At 29.3% G+C, this 18,709-nt stretch overlaps 1 protein-coding gene across 1 annotated transcript; it reads right to left on the reverse strand.

Annotated features, from left to right (window-relative positions):
- Positions 1-11,174: 11,174 nt before the first annotated feature.
- LOC111311092 (zinc finger protein 10-like) lies at positions 11,175-14,053 on the reverse strand. Its single transcript, XM_022910464.2, has one exon. It carries the CDS (start codon positions 13,510-13,512, stop codon positions 12,595-12,597), a length of 918 nt encoding a protein of 305 aa, XP_022766199.2. The 5' UTR covers positions 13,513-14,053; the 3' UTR covers positions 11,175-12,594.
- Between the last annotated feature and the right edge of the window lie 4,656 nt (positions 14,054-18,709).

Consider the following 18,709-nt stretch of genomic DNA (forward strand, 5'->3'; position numbering starts at 1 on the left):
CACACAAAAGGTTTAAAAGCTAAGAAAAGGTTTAGAAGCGTGAGGATAGTTCTAAGAATCGGTAGGAATTTTTTGGGAATTTTTACGAATTTTTTTTTTGAAAATTTTTGGAAAATTTTCAGATTCCGGTTGAATTTTTCGACGAATATTAAATTTTTTGACAGATATTTTGGCCAAGTTTGAAGTTTCCAGCCAACTTCCCAGTTTTCAGCAATATCTCCAGAAACCGATCAATTTTTTGGTGAACTTTCGATAAAAAAATCAGATTCTTGCGAAAATTTTCAGAATCCGGTGAATATTCAATCAGAGTTCTTCAGATTCTAGAGAAAAGAGAGAGAAAAAATAAGGGAAGAGAGAGAAGAGAAGAAGGGTTCTGCTAAAAAATGATTAGCCTTATATACCCTTCTAAAACGACATCGTTTTTACGTTAAGTAACCTAAAGGATCCGCGCGTTTTGAAATCGGGTGACTCGACCCGAGCGTGGACCCGCTTTCAACCCGCTTCTCCGAGCCGTTAGCCGAGCTGAGTCGACACCCCTGAGCCGTTTCTTCGAGCAATTTTTCTTCCTTAAGTCGAGCCGAGCCAAGCCATCAACCGAGCCGTTTCAGGTTTTTTTTTATTTTTTTATATATTTATATATTTATATATATTTATATATTTATTTATTTATTTATTATTATTATTATTAGATTAGATTTGTTTGATATTCTTTTATTTTTATTTTACTTTTCTTTATTTTTATTTTCATTTTTATTTTGTTTTTATTATTTTATTTTCTTTAAATAAAATCCAAAAAAAAATATTTTTGAGAAAAAGTTGAAAGTATCAATTTTTCTTAAAAATAAATTTTCAAAAAAAGGTTTTTGAGGAAAAATTAAAAGTATTAATTTTCCTTAAGAATAAATTTTCAAAAAAAAAGATTTTGAAGAAAAGTTAAAAGTATCAATTTTCTTTGAAAACAAGCTTTCTAAAAAATATTTTTAGGAAAAAGTTAAAAGTATCAATTTTTCTTAAAAAATAAATTCTTAAAAAAAAAAAGATTTTGAGGAAAAGTTGAAACTATCAATTTTCCTCAAAATTAGAGTTTCAAAAAATATTTTAGGGAAAAGTTGAAAGTATCAATTTTCCCTGCATAAAAGCAGTCATTTTTTTCTTTTTTATTTTTTTTTAAATAATCCGACGATGGAGCCTCTGCAAGTGAAACAGTAGTTTTCTTGCATACTCTTGAGGTGAGGAAATTTTTTCAATTTTCTGCTAAAAGTATTAGAGTCAATTGAGAATAATTTTTAATAATTAATTACTTGATAAAATTTTAAGGCTTGTTGGATAACACAAAATTAAGCTTGTACCATCTTTTGATGGGCGTTGTGGGGGTGCTATAACCTTCCTCACACGTAATCGAACTCCCGAACCCTATTCTGGTTAGTAGACCCGAACCTACTCTCTTAAGGACCCTTAAATTTAGGTGTTCCCTAAAAAAATAGATTCCTTAGGTGGCCAATCGCACCTAGATAAAAAAGATTGGTGGCGACTCCTTAAGTCAATGTCTAGCAATAGATCCTCGGATCTAGACGTTATGACACACATTAAAATTTAAAAAATTCGCATTCAAAAATTTTTGTTAGTGATTCATATTTAAAATTTAAAGATTCACATTTAAAAAGTTTAAGGATTCATATAAAAAACTTTAAGGCTTACATCTACAATTCAAATATTCACATTAAAAAATTTCATGAGATTCACATCCAAAATTCAAATATTTTCATTTGAAAAATTTTAAAGATTCATATCTAAGATTTTAAAAATTTTCATTCAAAATTTCAAAGATTCTCATTTGAAATTTTAGAGATTTACATCCAAAATTCAAATATTTGCAATTGAAATTCTTAGAGATTTATATCCAAAATTCAAATATTCTCATTTAAAACTCAAAGATTTGCATTTGAAAGCTAAAAATTTAAAAATTTTTAGAAATTATGCTTAGAGGTCTTACAAATCATTCTCAACATTGAAAAAGTTCTTTCAAAACGAATGCTTCACAATATAAAAATTTTGAAAAAATACCAAAAGATTTTATAGATTATGCCTGAAAGTCTTATAAATCATGTCTATATTTGATAAAAGCTTTTACAAACAAAGGTTCTACCATTTTAAAAGTTTGAATTGTTTTCCTTGTCCAAAAATCTCATAACGAAAGATTTTCCCTATTCAAGGATTCAAAATCTTATTCTTAAAAGTTTTCTTCATTCAAGGAATCAAAATCTCATAGAGAAAAAACTCCCTTCATTCAAGAATTCAAAATCGTATTTTGAAAAGCTTTTATCATTTAAGGATTCAAAAGTTCAAGATTTCTTTTTATGAAAATTTCTAAGGTCTCACCAAAGTCAAATTTTTATATGCAATGAATGCCATGATAATTATGCAAATGCTTTCTAAACGATGCAAATGCAACATTTCATATTCTCACTAAATGATGCAAATGCATATCCTTAAAAATAATGCAAATGCCATATTTTAAACCATAATTCAAATGTTTGCTATATGATGCAAATGAATGTCCAAACCTTGATACAAATGCAATTATCAAAACAAAGATTCAAATATTCACAAAATAATACAAATGCAATACTAAAAAATAATGTAAATGCATTGTTCAAAAAATAATGCATATACAATATTCAATACATAGATTCTACTTGCCCTAAAAAAGTCACTCTTCTTATATTGGTTTAGAAACCATTTGTCTTCCATTTATCACAATGTAACAATTCAAATTCGAGTGTTTTCTTTCAAAACTCACAAAAGAATGCAACAACAATTGCCCCAAAAAGGTCATTAGAATCTCATTTTATAAAATGTTCATATTCTCATCCTAAACTTATTGAATAACAACAAAAATTTACCCCACATAACTTATTTTTCATGATCAAGAAGAAGTTGAATCAATTTTTCATTTTAAAGACATGTGATCAAATCTCTTAAGAACTAGTGATTACTAGCTATAATGAATTGGGTGAATCACAATTTGGTCTTTCCAAAAAGATGTAATGGCATGTCACATCAGAATCTTAATTGTCAAAAAAGATTTTGTCATAGGATAAAAAAAAATAATAATGGTTCTTCATTAAGGCTCATAAATGACAGTTCTTTTTAAAAGTGTAATCCACTTTGACACTCTTTTAAATTATTAATTTGTGGTTTTTTAACAAATATTAAGACCAGTTATAGCAAGCTCAAAACTTTAGGTATGAAATAAAAACAAGGCTCAAAATTTAAAAAGAAGCTTCAAAGTGAGATTGATCCTTTTTAGCCTTTAAAAAGTCTTCATTTATTTAAAATATTCTTTTCTCGGTGCTTCTTGCTTCATCCTTAACGCATAAAAAGTCATAAGTCACTTTCAAAACTTCATTCTTGCCCAAGATTACTCATTTTCAAGTTTTCACCCTAAAGTTTCATTCATTCTTTTCGCTTTTTTTGGATTGTTTCACCATGCATTTAAAAATTCAAAATTCATCTAAAATCAAATATAATGATTTTCTAATGAATAAACTTTCCAACATAGGTATTTATATATGATCAAAAAAGATTTTTCAAAAGACGTAATTTAGGTTAGGGTTTAGGATTTAGAAAGAAAAGATAATATGGGCAAAACATGTGTTTAAAGATAATTAAACTAAGGATTATTTTCTTTTTATAAAGACATTTGTCCTTTCTACTTCCCAAACATGTTTTTCATCTATTCATATCTTTTTTTCTTTTTTTGTTCTCATTTCTTTTCTTTTTCTTTTTTTTTTCCTTGCATGTTTTCATTTTTTTACAAGATTAGTTCAAAATTTTAGAACTCAACTTACTTCAAATTTGTCCCTTAACATAAGGTATCTTTTTTAGTGCTTAATGTATGATCCAATGCTATCTTGATAAGATCTTTTTTTGAACTTACCCCTCAATGTAAAGAGTGATCCTTGGTTAGAGTTCATTCAGAAGAAAAAAATTTAATAGGCTCAAAAAGAGTAAACAAATGGATGATTTCTTATTTTGTGAAAGTAATAATGAAAAATGGCATTTATCATTTCAAACATGGATGCTTCCGTTAAAAAGCAATTCTCAGGAGATGAATTTCTTTTCTTTTTGATTTTGCATTCATTTGAATGTCACATGCATGATATTACAATTAACTCTTTTCTTTTCATCTTTTTTCTTTTTTTTTCTTTTTTCCTTTTTGTTCGAAATTCATACTCAAAATGCATAATCTCAACTTTTTAATCAAGCGAAAGCCCAATGTAGCAATCTTCATTTTCAAATCCACTCAGGTTGTTCATGCAATCTTCATTCAATGACAATAAATGTCATGTCAATCACAATAAAAAATATTGTGGACATTAAATAATTTGGCTCTTTTGATAAATTTTCCCTAATATGTGGGTAAAGAACAAGAATGTTACATAGGTTAAAATGTTGATAAAGGATATTGATAAAGGATATTGATGTGTTTGAAATAGTTTCAACACTTATCAAACTACCACAAATCAAAATCTTTTAAATAGTACTTCATGTATTGGCTTATAAAGAATTTTCAAAATGATTTTGCAAATTAATCATCCCTTTCAATGCTCGTAACCTTAATGAAGATCATGGTCTTAGTCAAGTGAAAATAAAGTTTATAAATATTAGAAATTCAAGTTTTCTAAGTGGTGTGGTTCTTAATATGAGATAGCTCAATATGAAATGGCTAGTGAAACGACTAGATGTGTTCATTTTTTATACTAATCACTAATTTCCTTAAGATTGTCATCACACAAGGATTTTACTTTTATTTTTTTAAAAATCATTTTCTTTAATTAAGGCAAAAATGTGGATTTCCATTGTCAAACATTCTTAAACTCAAAAGATGAAAGAAATAATTTTCAGTATTTACAAAGCCCTTTAAATTCGAGGCAAAATATTGCAATGCTTAAAAAACATTTTTAGACAAATAAAGCAAGAGTTCATTTTCAACTAAACTAAGGACAAAACTAAGGATAATGAATATTGCCCCTAACAAATGAACTAATATACATATAAAAATATTTACATAGAAGAAAAAAAGAGTTATGTATAATTCCAAAGGCATAATACATAACAAAATACAAGAATTCATTTCCAATTAGACTACATACAAGATTAAAGAAAACAAAATTCCCCCAAAATAATGTACATACAATAATGTTTACATGAATGAAAAGAAATGTATATACAAATGTAAAAATTCTAAAGAGAGCAAAAACTACCGTAAACAAATGAAACAATATACAAATAATAATGTTTACATGGATGAAAAATTGTGTGTACAATTATATGTATGCCAAAAAATGGTTCATTTTAAATTTTATATAAAAGTAAAGAGAGCAAATATTGGCCCAAACAAATAAAATAATGTACATACAAAGATACTTTCATGCAAAAAAAATGTGCAAACACATGTATCCATTACATAATGAAAATAAAAAATTAATATTCAAAATTATATACAAAATCTAATAGCACAAATGAAACAATGTATATAATGAAAATCAAGATTCATTTTCAATTAAGTCAAAACTAAAAAAGAAAAGTTGCCCCTAATTAATGTTTATACATTCACATTTTTTTTATATACATGGAAAGTGAAATAATGGTTGTACCTGGATGATATATGCATGTTTGTAATGAAACAATATCATGTGATGCAAAAAAAAAAAAAAAAATTCAACTCAAAATCTCACTTAATTTAAGTAAAAAAAAAATTGAAAAAAATTATTTTTTATAAATTTAAATTAAAAAATTATCTTAACAAAAATTTCAACAAATACAAAATCAATACAAAAACATGTTTTACACAAAGGATCCACATAGCTCTACTTTAAGGTTGAGTTCTCTAATTTCATTATATACTTGGTTAGGATATTGGACCAAACTAAAGGTTCTTAAAGTGTTTTCTACTATTATCCATGATTGAGTAGTAAGACACTTCAATATTCATCCATTGTAGGTTTCGAGTGAAAAAGATTCAATTGGAGTTCGAGTATTTCACTAGCTTATGTGGAGATATAAAACCTCACGAAAGTATAGGTATTTTACTCCTTCCTAGAAGGATGAAGTTTAGTTATAGAGCTTATGTTATGAATAATGCATAATTCAGTGTGTATAAAGAGACCTTTAAATGTTAAAAAAAAAACTAAATGTAAAAAAAAGTAAAACCATTAAATTTGTAAAGGCTTGGATAATACAATTAATTATTGACTCAACTTAAGAAATCTCCAGTGGAGTCACTAAACTGTCATAACGTATAGATCCATGAACCTAATACTAGACATAACTTAAATGTTAAATCCAATGTGTATAAAGAGACCTTTAAATGTTAAAAAAAAAAACTAAATGTAAAAAAAAGTAAAACCATTAAATTTGTTAAGGCTTGGATAATACAATTAATTATTGACTCGACTTAAGAAATCTCCAGTGGAGTCACTAAACTGTCATAACGTATAGATCTATGAACCTAATACTAGACACAATTTAGGAGTCACCACCAATCCTTTTTGTTTAGGTATAATTGACTACCTAACTAAATCTGTTCCCTTTTAAAAAAAAGATCCAAGCTTGATTCAGATATCTTTAAAAATATAAATTCTAGTCTACAAAACCAGAACTAGGTCTAGAAGTATAGTTACATATGAAAAAAGTTATAATACCCTCATAACACCCATCCAAACAGATAGTTCCAGTTGATTTCATGTTATATAAGCTTTAAAACATTTTTTTTATTATTTTATCAAATAATTTAATATTAAAAATTATTCTTAAAATTACTCCAATAATTTGGTAGCAACTTAAAAATAGTTTCTCATTTCAGTAGTATTCATGGAGACTAATATCTCTTACTGAAAATGTTTCATCATCAGATTTATTAATATATTTTTTTTAGGAGTTAATTATTTTTTAAAAACAATTAATAAAATCCTTAAATAGATTGATAATATTTTATTTTGATATATATAATTTAATAGTTTGGTAAGATTTTTATTCAAAAATTTATTCATGAGATTTTTAGAAGAAAATTAAATTTTTCAATAGTTGGTAGAATTAGAAATTTTATTTTATTTATAAAAATCATTAAGTTTTCTAATAAGTTGGTAAAATTTAATTTAAGATTTAAATCTTTCAATAGCTTAATAGAATTTAATTTGAGATTTGAATCTTCTAAAGGTTTGATATGATTTGACCTTAAAATTAATTTTCAAAAATTATTTTCAAATCAATTTCAATTTTTCTTCTTTTGAAATAATTTATAAATACATTCCAAATCTAAAAATTCTAATATGCAAAATAAATATAAACAAGTGGATAAAGAAATAAAGAAATTACCAAAACTTTGGGTTAAAACACAAACTAAAAGAGGTCCAAAACTATGTAGGCAAACAAATAGGAAGACTTTCAGCCCAACTTCATCGTCCAAAGCTGAAATTAACGCGAGCCGGGCCTGCATCAGGTCTCTTAATCTGTCAAAGTTGGGTCCCAGGCACTGGTCTCAGGTTGAAAATGGGCTGAAGCCTGGATCTTTCCTTACAAACCACAACGCTGTGTACCTTTACTATAAATAAGTCTTTTCATTCATTTTCACCTTCAGCTTTTCTCTCTAAAACGTCCAACTACTTTCTATTAACGTTTCCAAATTCACCAACGCATGTCGTTGAGAGTGGTAACGAGCTCAAATTTGTTTTAAGTAAAAGAACTTTGATTTTAAGTTTTGTAAATAAAAAAAAACCATGAAAAAATTTATTTTTTATAAAATTTGATTTAATTCAATTTTAAATTAATCAAGATCTAAAATAAGATTAACAATTCAATCAATTTTTGATATTTTGACTTAATTCGTTTTATAAGATTAATTTTTTTAAATTAAATTTAGAATAAAATTAGATTAGATAATATTAAAAAAAAAATGAGATTGAATCAAATTTAAATTTTAAATAAATTTATTTTGACTTAATATTATATAAAAATTATTTTTTTAATTATTTATTTATATATATTTATATAATTATATATTTATATTTAAAAAATAATATTTTATTAATTTTAAATAAAATTAAATTAAATATAATTTAATATAATATTAAATTAGATCAAATTCAAATATAAAAAAATTAAAAATTTTTTAAACCAAACCAAATTCAAATTTTATAAAAATAAAATGTTAGATTCGATGAGACGAGTAAAAACTCGCTCCAGTCTTACCCATAACCAACCCTAGGCTCTAAAGTAATACGGGACACCGGGATCCCAGACCAAAGAAAAACATTCCCAGATTCCGGTGCGACTCTTCCGTGTCAGCCGCCGCTTGTCACCTCCAGCTGCATTGCTGCGCTGCAGGTCAGTTTCGATGAAGCCCAAATTTCACTTGGAAACTCGCCTTGGTCCCCTTTTTTGCGTGATCTGGTTAGTTTTTCCAGAAACTCATTAGATTGGCTTAGATCTGAGATCGAAGTCATGGTTTTCTCCCTTTTCTCCACTGCTTCGATAGTCGTTGCTTCGAAGTATGTTCTTATCCTTGCCCTCGGCTACCTCATCACCAAATTTGAAAACCTGAAACCCCTTAGAGGAGGACCAAACCGAAACCTAAAAGAAAAAAATTGTTTTTTGTTTTTGGTTTTCTTTTGTTTCTGACTTTGCTTTTTTTTTTTTTTGGTTTTTTGACGGAGAATTTTGGTGGGGAGTTGATGATGGTGGCAGAAAGGATTTGGGTAGCTCGATTGGTCTCGATAGTGGACGGCTGTTGTGGTGGGGGAACTATTTTGGTGACTGTAGGATACAGTGGTAACCGTCGAGTCTGATGGTGTTTCTGGTTTGGGTTGTTCACTCAAGAATTGTTAATTGCCTTAAGTTTCTGGACTGTTGCTGATGATCCCGTGTTAAAAATCAGTTTTTTCTTCTTTATTTGATCGAATTGCTGGTGATGGTTTTTGAGAACTTGCTACTTGTGTTTTATGGTCTGTGTATGTGACAGTATATATTGAGTGTGGAGACTTGGTAGAAGGATTTGCTGAAAATTTGGCTGATGGGTGGCTTTGATCTTTTTTTTTTGTTTGTTCATGTCCTGCTTGACGATTTACAAGATTATTTCTAGGCACTGAACTCTAATTGTGATAAAGTCTCAAATAAAAAAAAAATTATCACTAAAAATGCATTTATCTACTTGATGAATGCCAGTACTTTATTACCATCTATGATCAGCTCGATCCTATGAATTCAACTAGTGGATACTAACAAAGCTAAGATAATAATAAAGAAAAAAAGAAAAATAAACAAAATTTAGACACTCGAGTTTAAGACCGAATCAGATCAAATCAAGCCCAATTGATTTGAACCTTACATGTAATGGGATGTCTATGATAGGTCGTAATTATTTATATTAATCCTTCATCTATATATATCTATATCATACAAAAGAATGCACTGTCAAGAAGATTAATTGCTCTGCCAAGAGAGGCAAGTAATAAAATCTATCCCCGTGGTATATATGTTGCAATTATTGTTTGGTACAGCATGGATGGGCAAGTTTGAGATACTTCCTTGATGTGTTAGTAGAACCTTGCATGTAGAGTTAATTCGTCTTTTTCGTTGTCCATATCCATGGATCACTTGAAAATACAAGACTCTTGTAATTAAAATATTATAGTTTTGAATTTTAAATAATCTTACCTGATATATATATATATATATATATATTAAATTGGATTTCTTATGGCCTTGTATTCAATTTATATCTTCACATACTGTTAATTAATTGGTTAAATAATATGATATCAGATTCTATTATCTATTACCTTTTTGAATTGTGGTTTATTATGTTTATGTGATGTTATTTGACATCGGTTAAATCTTGCTTTTATTTGATTTATTATGGTTTTGTAACGTCTCTTTTAAGCACTATGGATAGTTCTGAAAGTGATGAGATCCGATTTGAACATGCAAACATAATTAATTTGATATGTTGCTAGTTGGGTATAGAGAATGCAATTGATTCTAGCTCAGCTTTATCTGGAAGAGAAAGTTTGCTCGTGAAGAAGGGAACTCCTTCCCATGCAAATATACCCTTAGTTGTCAAAACAATAATAAACAACTACTTCCAAACAACCAACGCAATTACTCTGGATTTTATTCCACAAAATTCTCATTTCTTTAAACAATAATTTGGTATTACAAAAATGCTCTAAACAGAGAAACCCACGCAGGAATAACTTCCCAATTCCCGTTCTCTTCACCTCTGTCTCAGCAAATTCTATATTAACAACTCCTTAAAAAAGGAACAAAGAAACGACATTTGAAGCCCATGTGCGTTTCTCTGCCCACTGCCTTCCTCCAAAAAACAATTAAACTTTCAGTACTGAAACCCTCCCCTGTAGTCTGTACTTATCACAGACACTCACCTTGTTGTCGTTGTTGTTGTCAAGCAAAGCCAAAAGCCTATCCAACTCATTAGCCTAATGAAGACAAAGCTCAACCAATCACCTTAACTCCCTCTTACACAGATGTAGAACTTCGTAGAGGCCAAAGCAAGCAATCTCACTTTCCTCTCTTGTATTCTCTTTTCTTCCTCTCTCTCTTTCACTATCACATGCATCGTTAGAAAACAAAGCACCCACATGGAAAAGGCCCCTCGAATCATTAAAACAATCTTCAATCCTTAAGCTCTTTAATGGAAAATAATTTGTTTGGTATCCCTTAAATTACTTTGGTATATATACTAACTAGCTTAGCCCCTTCCTCTGTAAAGCTATGTCAAAATCAAACTTCAAACTTCAGTTTATAGAAAGAAAGAAAGAAAAGCAACAGCCTGGTTTTCGTTTTTAAGTAGATACCTAGTGTTAGGAATTACACCGGGATTTGAACTCCCTTTCTTCTTTGGTGAAAATAGATGAAGACCACTCTATTAATTATTTTATACTCCAGTTAATTACACACAGAAAGCTTATGCATACAACCCCAAGTTTGCTAAGAGGTGATATCCAACTGTTGTAGGACTCAAATATCAATACTTGTAATACTTTTTTTTTTCTAAAAGCTACTGGCCTCTTATATATATATAAACTCATGGTAATGGGATGATCTGATACACATAATTCAGAGGTACGTATATATGATTATAAACAACCGTATAAGTCTATAAGGTTTATACTTTATTAATTGTTACATTTGGCGATATCGTTTTTGTAATTACAAGGGTATATATGTATCAGATTAGACAATAGAAGAAAGGAACAAAAGATGCGTAGATAGCGGCTATAAGTCATGATAGCATAATATTCTCTTCAACATTCAAAAGCACATTGTAATATCTATTTGCAATACTTAAATGTAATGATTCCCGGAGTTGGTGGCAAAATTTTGGAAGGATTATAAAGGGGAGAGACAGAGAATTAGAAAAAGAAATTAAGAGGAAAAAGTGGGAGAAGAGAACACAAGTAGGTGGAGTTATGTGAGAGGGTAGCAGATCTGATGATGATGAGTATGGTCATATTGGGTAAATAATACAAGAGAAAAGGGAATCCATGTTGCCATGTATCTGACATTATATGCTTTTGAATTTGATTGAATATCCATGCATCTCTGCTCAGACTCTTGTTTTGTGGGTTAGTTTTTTAGTTTTAGTTTTGTAAACCTCTGATGGAATGTCAGTGAGGTACTGAATGGGAAAAAGAGCCAGCTCACGATATTCCATGCAGGTTTTTTTTAGTCATTTTGCTTTCAGGCTTCCTTCTTTCTCGCTCCACCCATACTCTCCAAAGCTCACTAGCTATCTAAGATTTCTTCGACTTCATATTCATCTCTGTCAAAACCCAGCCAAATATATCAAAATCATTCCTTCAAGTACTGACTTTTCGACACGACTGGTATCAAGCTGGAACCCTTTACAAATCTCTCTAGGCATGCAGCAGATTAGAATTGAAAAACATATGGAATGAGGGTTATCAGGCCCAGAGGAGAAATCTTCACCCAAATTAGAACATAGAAACGGATATATTGATGTGCTTTTTCAGTGAAAACGCCAAGCAGAAGAAGATAATGAGCTAATAATGAGGATGGAATCATTCAAGATATATTTGACCTGCGAAACCCTAAAGCAGTACAACTGGGAAAAAAAAAAAAAAAAAAACAACAAGAGGCATTGGTATTATCGACCTTGATTTCTAAATTAAACATATATATAGTACAAATATCATAGACAAAATCGATTGAACCAACAATATTGTCTATGCTTTATATCTACAATATTATTTTCAAGAGCAAGCTAAGATCATATGCATGGTGATGATAGTATTTCTATCAGGAAAGGAGTACTTTTCAATCCTCTTCATGGATATATATTTATATATATATATATATATATATAATTTTTTGTTACACCCTGTGAGATCATAAAGATTTAGAGAGAGCTAACTCATCAAATTCGAAGCAAAGAAGTCTCTTGAGAAATCCGGAGGGAAGGAAAAATATCAAATGGAAATGAGGTTACAGACAACATAAGATTGAAGAAAGGCAGTTATAAATCCATTTAAGTATGGTCTTCTGATCAAACTACTTTACCTTAGGACGGTCACCAAGCCTTAGCTCAAGATCTATATCATCAACTGAGCTAGGGCTAAGATCAGGTACCTCAGCTGGTTGGAGATGATGTCTTTCAATTGAAATCGGCCGCAGGAAGAATGGTAATGTCGGTGTATCAGTTCTCTTTCTCTTGCAACCAACAGTCTCTTCTTTACTACCAGATGTAGTTGGGCGTGTTCGTCGGACAACTAGATTCAAGCTTACAGATAAATCAGTTTGGACATAATCTGCTTTAACCCTACATCCAGATTCTAGTTTTCCGGGATTCTTCTCTCCTTCAGTCCTTAGATCAGAGAAATGGTAATATCTGTCTGCAACCAAGTTTGACCATGCTTTTGGGGATGACTTAGGGGACTTCTTGGGGTGCTCTTGGACGGTTACTGAAGAGAAAGGAGGAACTAAAGTTGGTTCTGGAAAATTTTCTTTAATAATAGTTGGTGGAAGTGAAACTCTAGAAGTTGAGGAAGGCGATGGGAGAGTACCATGATCAGAATTAGGGTTAGGGTTATATACAAAGTTGCGAACCTCATCAGGTTGGTACTGAAAACCCATAGGTAAAAAGGGATTTTGAATGAGATTCTGACTATTTTGATGATCATGATGAAGAATTTCATCATGGGGAGTTGGAGATTGTTTTAGCCTAGCTCTATCCCTCCTGTGGACATTCATGTGACCTCCTAGAGCTTGAGCTGATCTAAATTCTCTGCTACAGAAGCTGCAAGAATAAGACCTTGGAGGCCATATACACCCTCCAAGAGGCCCAGCAGCATCTTCTGCAAAAGCCTGCTCTTCCCATGAATCATCATATGCAGCGTTTCTAGATGCTTGAAGGTGAGAACTCAAACCATGTCTCCTCTTTGTCCACATCCAATACCGTGATTGCTCCATTGCACTCTTAGTTAAGAGCCTGCAATCAGCTTCCAGGCTGCAAGGAGAGATAAAAAAAAGCCTGGAGAGGAGCCTTGACAAGGAGGAATTAGGAGAGGATGATTGGACTTGGAGACAGAATGAAAGAAAGTCTAAAATCAAGGTTAAAGAGCCAAAATCTAGATGTTAGAACCATGCATCTGTATTTAGAAGGTTGCCTGGAAGATGAATTAATTGATGGCTACTCCACCTTTTGGTGCTAAATGTGTAGCTACAGCTACTCTTGTTGTTTCTTTGAGAAGGGTAATGGCCTACAAAATTACAAGTATGTGGGTCCTGAATGGAGGAGTGACTTCTGCGAGGTAGCTGCGTACGGACAAACTGTGATCGTCTGACTGAAATCCTAGAGAAGCTTGGCAAAAGAGATGGCACAGTACATTGTTTGGATGTGCGACATTTAGTGCTTAGATATCATTTTGGACACAATATCATCATCATCATTTTCCTATTAATTATACCCTTCCCTCTTATCCTTTACGTACCAAAGAGAAAAAAAAATTTCTGTAACATGAAGGTAATTAATAAATAGTAATAATTTTAAATAATTGATACTAGTATATAGTTACCTAGAAATTTAATTCCGAGATTGACCCTATATTAATCTGCCCCTCGTTATTTGAAATGTATATAAATGACAGTGTCATTTTGGAATCCAAACCCTTTTCTATCTTAAATTTACATTTATTATACTCAAGATTTCTGAATTCAACCATTAATACAAATTTATACCAAAGGTGCAATTAGTGAATTAAATTAAACAGAGGGCATCAAATACTTTCTTATTTCTATTATTGTCATAGGAAACTAATTATTAACGAACAATTTTCTCTCTCCATTCATTTTCATTCTAATTTATCCCATTTATTTTCAGTTTACTATTCAGGGATAATATTTAGAGATAAAAAACATATATACCTTTGAAAATTTTTTTCTAGAAAGGAAATATATAGTAAAACATAAAATTTCTTTTTGTAAATATTCTTTAAAAAATTTTAAGGGAGACATATGGTACTCAAACTTTCGACTCGGTATCTAGTACATGATTTCTTATAAAAAAAAAGAAAAGAAAAGATTGTCTAAATCTTCTCTTTTCCAAATAAAAAGAGAGAGGGCTGTGACCAATGAAAAATTAATAGATGTGTAATATTAATGCAGAGTTTCTTGGCCAAGCCACGTCGCTACTTAAAAAAAATGTTAGTGATATATATTCATCATTATTTTGAGCAAAGAATTAAATAGTGTTATTGGACATTATTGGTGCTGCGATCAACTCTATCTAATAGGGCTGATATAGATATATGGCAGAATAGGATATAACCCCAAAATGTACTATTTGAATGTATGCAGGCTTAATTCTAGGTACAATTTAAAAGTAGAAACTAAATTTAAGATTGACTTAGGGTTTTCTTGAAATGGATCACCCAAGATAGTGATGTTTCACTATTCAGGTAAAAAACTTTAGGACAATAAAAATTCAATAAAATTGTTGTTTGCAGTGAATTTGGGAAGCCTTAATTTGGAAGTGAATTCATTTTAATTAAGTGAATAACCAAATAACAAAAAAAATATTTTTTTTTGACAAGGAGATACCTAGCTATCTGCTTTTTATTTTTCTTCTTTTTTGCTCAAGCACCATAATCCAAGTTTTACACTAACAGTGCGTTTGATAAGAGGGATAGAACAAGGAAGGAAAGAGGATGGGATGAAAATTTACCTTTTTTTTTTCTTTCTTTGGTTTGATAGGGAGAAATACAAAGATGAAAAGAAAATAAATGGATTAGCACCTTTTTTTCCTTCAAAATCCAGTAATTCTAAATGTGTGAGAGGAAAACACTTGTTCAACTTAAATTAGTAATTTTATTTACTTTACCTTTAACCTCTTTTTTTCTTAATTTTTTTATTTTCATACCAAACACAATGAAAGAAAAGTAACTTTCCTGCTTCTTGCTTTTTTTTTCTTTTACCTCAATTTTCCTTCTTAATTTCCTACCGAACATAGTGTAAATTAAAGAGAAAAAGAGGAATGCAATTACGTTTGGGATATAATTAGGACAATCCCAATAATAAAGTGAGCCCCAAAAACAGAATACCAAGTTGCTAACATACCCAACAGTTTTTACAAAGGTTATATATACAGTACTATAACCATTAATTAGCTAGTCCAAGTTTCAATAAGAATGTTTTGCTTCAAATTAATTTATTTTAACCAACTGAATTCTGATCAAGAATGCCTTTGGATTTTCAATTATATTAATAGTTAAATATGCATTATTTTTTATATATTGATAGTAACATTTTTTAATACTATAAATTGGATTAAAAAATTGTAATATATCTTACTTTTTTTAATTTTTTTATTATATCATAATGAGTTTATATCATCCAGTTAATCCTGATGGATGTAATAATTTCTCCCTAAAACATATTATATAGTTTTTTTTTTTTTTTAATTTTTTGACCTTTTGATGAAAATGTAATCAATCAAGCTCTTTTGTGTTAGTTAAGCTCCCTTTTCCGAGATGATGCAACAAGTCTTCTGAAGAGTCTAAAGATTAAACAAGCAAAGAATATTGTGGACTGTAACAATTGGACTGTAGCTCCTGTTTTCTATAAGCTCACCATTCATATATAAATAATGGGTCAATTAGTCAGTTTAAGTATTACATAATCGGTTAGTACAATGCTGGATTTTTAATTATAGTGGTTAAAATTTAAATTTTAACAACTTCAAGTATAAAAAAATATTTTAATAATTACATTTTAACTTTTATTTCTTACTCATCTTGTACATGTTGTAATGCATGCAGTACTTATTTACGATTGAAATTGTGCTTATTATATTGTTGTGGAGGAATTACTACGAAAATAAGTTAAGATTCATGAAAGCTTTCGTATAACAATTGACTGAATAACATTCATTGAAACAGACGGTTTTGAATTCAAATATTGACATTTTTTATTGATTGGGTTTAACTTTTTCTCTTACTTACAGAAAATAAATTAAAATTTTCTTCTCTACTTTTTTAATTTGAAATTGTTTGAGATCCTAATAAATGAAATTAATTAATTTTTAACAGTTAGTTTTTAATATATTGGCAACATAAATTTTTAATTTTACAAACAGTATTAAAGGATTAATACATTTTTTATTTCTATTTTTATTTTTTTTATTTTTTAAATATACTTTAAAAGATATATGTCACTTTCTTAATCTAATTTATATAGTTTAAAAACTTTACTGTCAATATATTTGATAATTTTTCTAAATTATATGAATATTGGCTTTGTTATTATATATTTAATCCTCCATTAGCCAATTATTCTTCTTAAAAATTTATTTCAGTTTGGACATCATTGACAATCTGAGACCCTGTTCAGTAAGATGCAATAGTCTTTTTAATTACAGAAAAAACAGATTTCCAGCAAATCTTGAAGACCGCTTGGTTTTAAGCAAAAATTGACCATTTGCACCCTTCAAAGCTCGACCATGAAACATATTTCCTTGTCAATTCTGATTTCTTTCATTCATCTGTTGAATATTGGAGTCTTGAATTGATAATTGAAGGTTGCCTCAACCTTGGCATTTACCTAAATTTTTTTTTTTTTTGGTCTTTCTATTGAATGTTCATCAAATCTTAACAAGACCCTTGGATATTCGTGGTGAGATAAGGTTCACATATGAATAAAAAATTTTAAGAATCCAATAGTTTAAGTTTTTAGGCTTTTATGATGTCTAACATTTATGTATGGATTCTTTAATGTATTTTCGTGCATTTCAAGTGTGATAAATCTCTCAACAATTTAAATCAAATTCAGTCAATTATAAAAAGTAATATTTAGCTTAATGCATTAACCTAGAGCTTTTGACAATGGCAGGAGGGGCAAAATAATTAGTTGTTTTGGATTTTTTTAAAACAATTCCCCTCAATGTGATAGTTTTAAAAGTTACTATGGTTATTTATTCATTAACTGAAATCAATTAATTCCAAAAGATAAGACAAAAGGGAAAGGATATACAAGTTGTCTGAAATTAGAAAATATTATCATGATTAAGACACTTTTTTTAGGGTTGGGTATAAAATTATAGGTACCAGTCAGATTATTGTCTTTTCTTTAAAGATTGCGCAAAAAATATCTTCATTCTCAGCTTGATTATTTCAAAATAAAATAATAAAAAATAAAGGGAAAATGAAATTTTAATGAAGATTAAGAAATAATTATATTTAAAATGAGAGCATGGAAGCACACGGTGGATTTTAGGTATGATATGACACTGATAGCCACATAATAGTAAATCTATTATCAAGAAACATGAAACCTTCATTTTACTTTTCAGAAAAATCTTTTTTATTCTTTTTGTTTGACCATTATTAAAAATAAATTCTTTTAATTTGTTAGCGTCCCCTTTGAAACAACACTTTCAGTATTTCCCAAATAAATAAGCAATGCTTAAGATCAAAATTTTCCCAATGCATATCTTTCTATACCTTAATTCTTGTAATTAATTATCATTGATTAATTTTTTTTTGGTACAAAAGCAGTGGTAATATGAGGAGAAAAAAAATGATTACAAGAATTAATTTAAATTTTAAATTTATTGATCATCACGTTTTAAAAATAATTGTATCCATAAATTAAATTAACTCTCAAGTTCACTAGTAAATATATTTTTAAGAATAGGGTGTCGGTAATCAAAGTCCTTATCCAATATTTTAACTTAATGAGTTTTAAAATAAAAAACAGACAAATTTTAGGTGCAACTAGTACTTTAATTAAAGCAACTTTCACGAACATTCATCATTAATAATTATAAATTTGACAAGTACGTAGATATATGAATATACCACCCTTGAATTACTCCACAAACATTGTTCAAACTTTATGATTTTCTTACGCTAATTATATAGTATATAACTCAGATCCTCTTCACATTTTTTTTTTCGTGAAATTTTGACAAAAATTTTCCTTGGCCGACTGCCTGGAAATTTTTGTTTTGTTTAAGCTTTCAAAATGAATGTTTCTCGTCAACCCCATGCCTCTAAAGACTAAAAAAAGAAAAAACTCCTTCTGCATCTTATCCTAATTTTATTTTACAAGACTTTGGTTCAAACATTTGACTACTGACTTGAAAATTTCTACTGAACCTAAATTTAGAGAA

Source organism: Durio zibethinus, chromosome 1, assembly GCF_047325235.1.
Source record: "Durio zibethinus cultivar Kanyao isolate XHJ-2024 chromosome 1, ASM4732523v1, whole genome shotgun sequence".
NCBI lineage: Eukaryota > Viridiplantae > Streptophyta > Magnoliopsida > Malvales > Malvaceae > Durio > Durio zibethinus.

What these genes read in the sequence shown, in the direction of transcription:
- LOC111311092 (XM_022910464.2), bottom strand. Translation starts at nt 13,512, where the DNA reads ATGGAGCAATCACGGTATTGGATGTGGACAAAGAGGAGACATGGTTTG.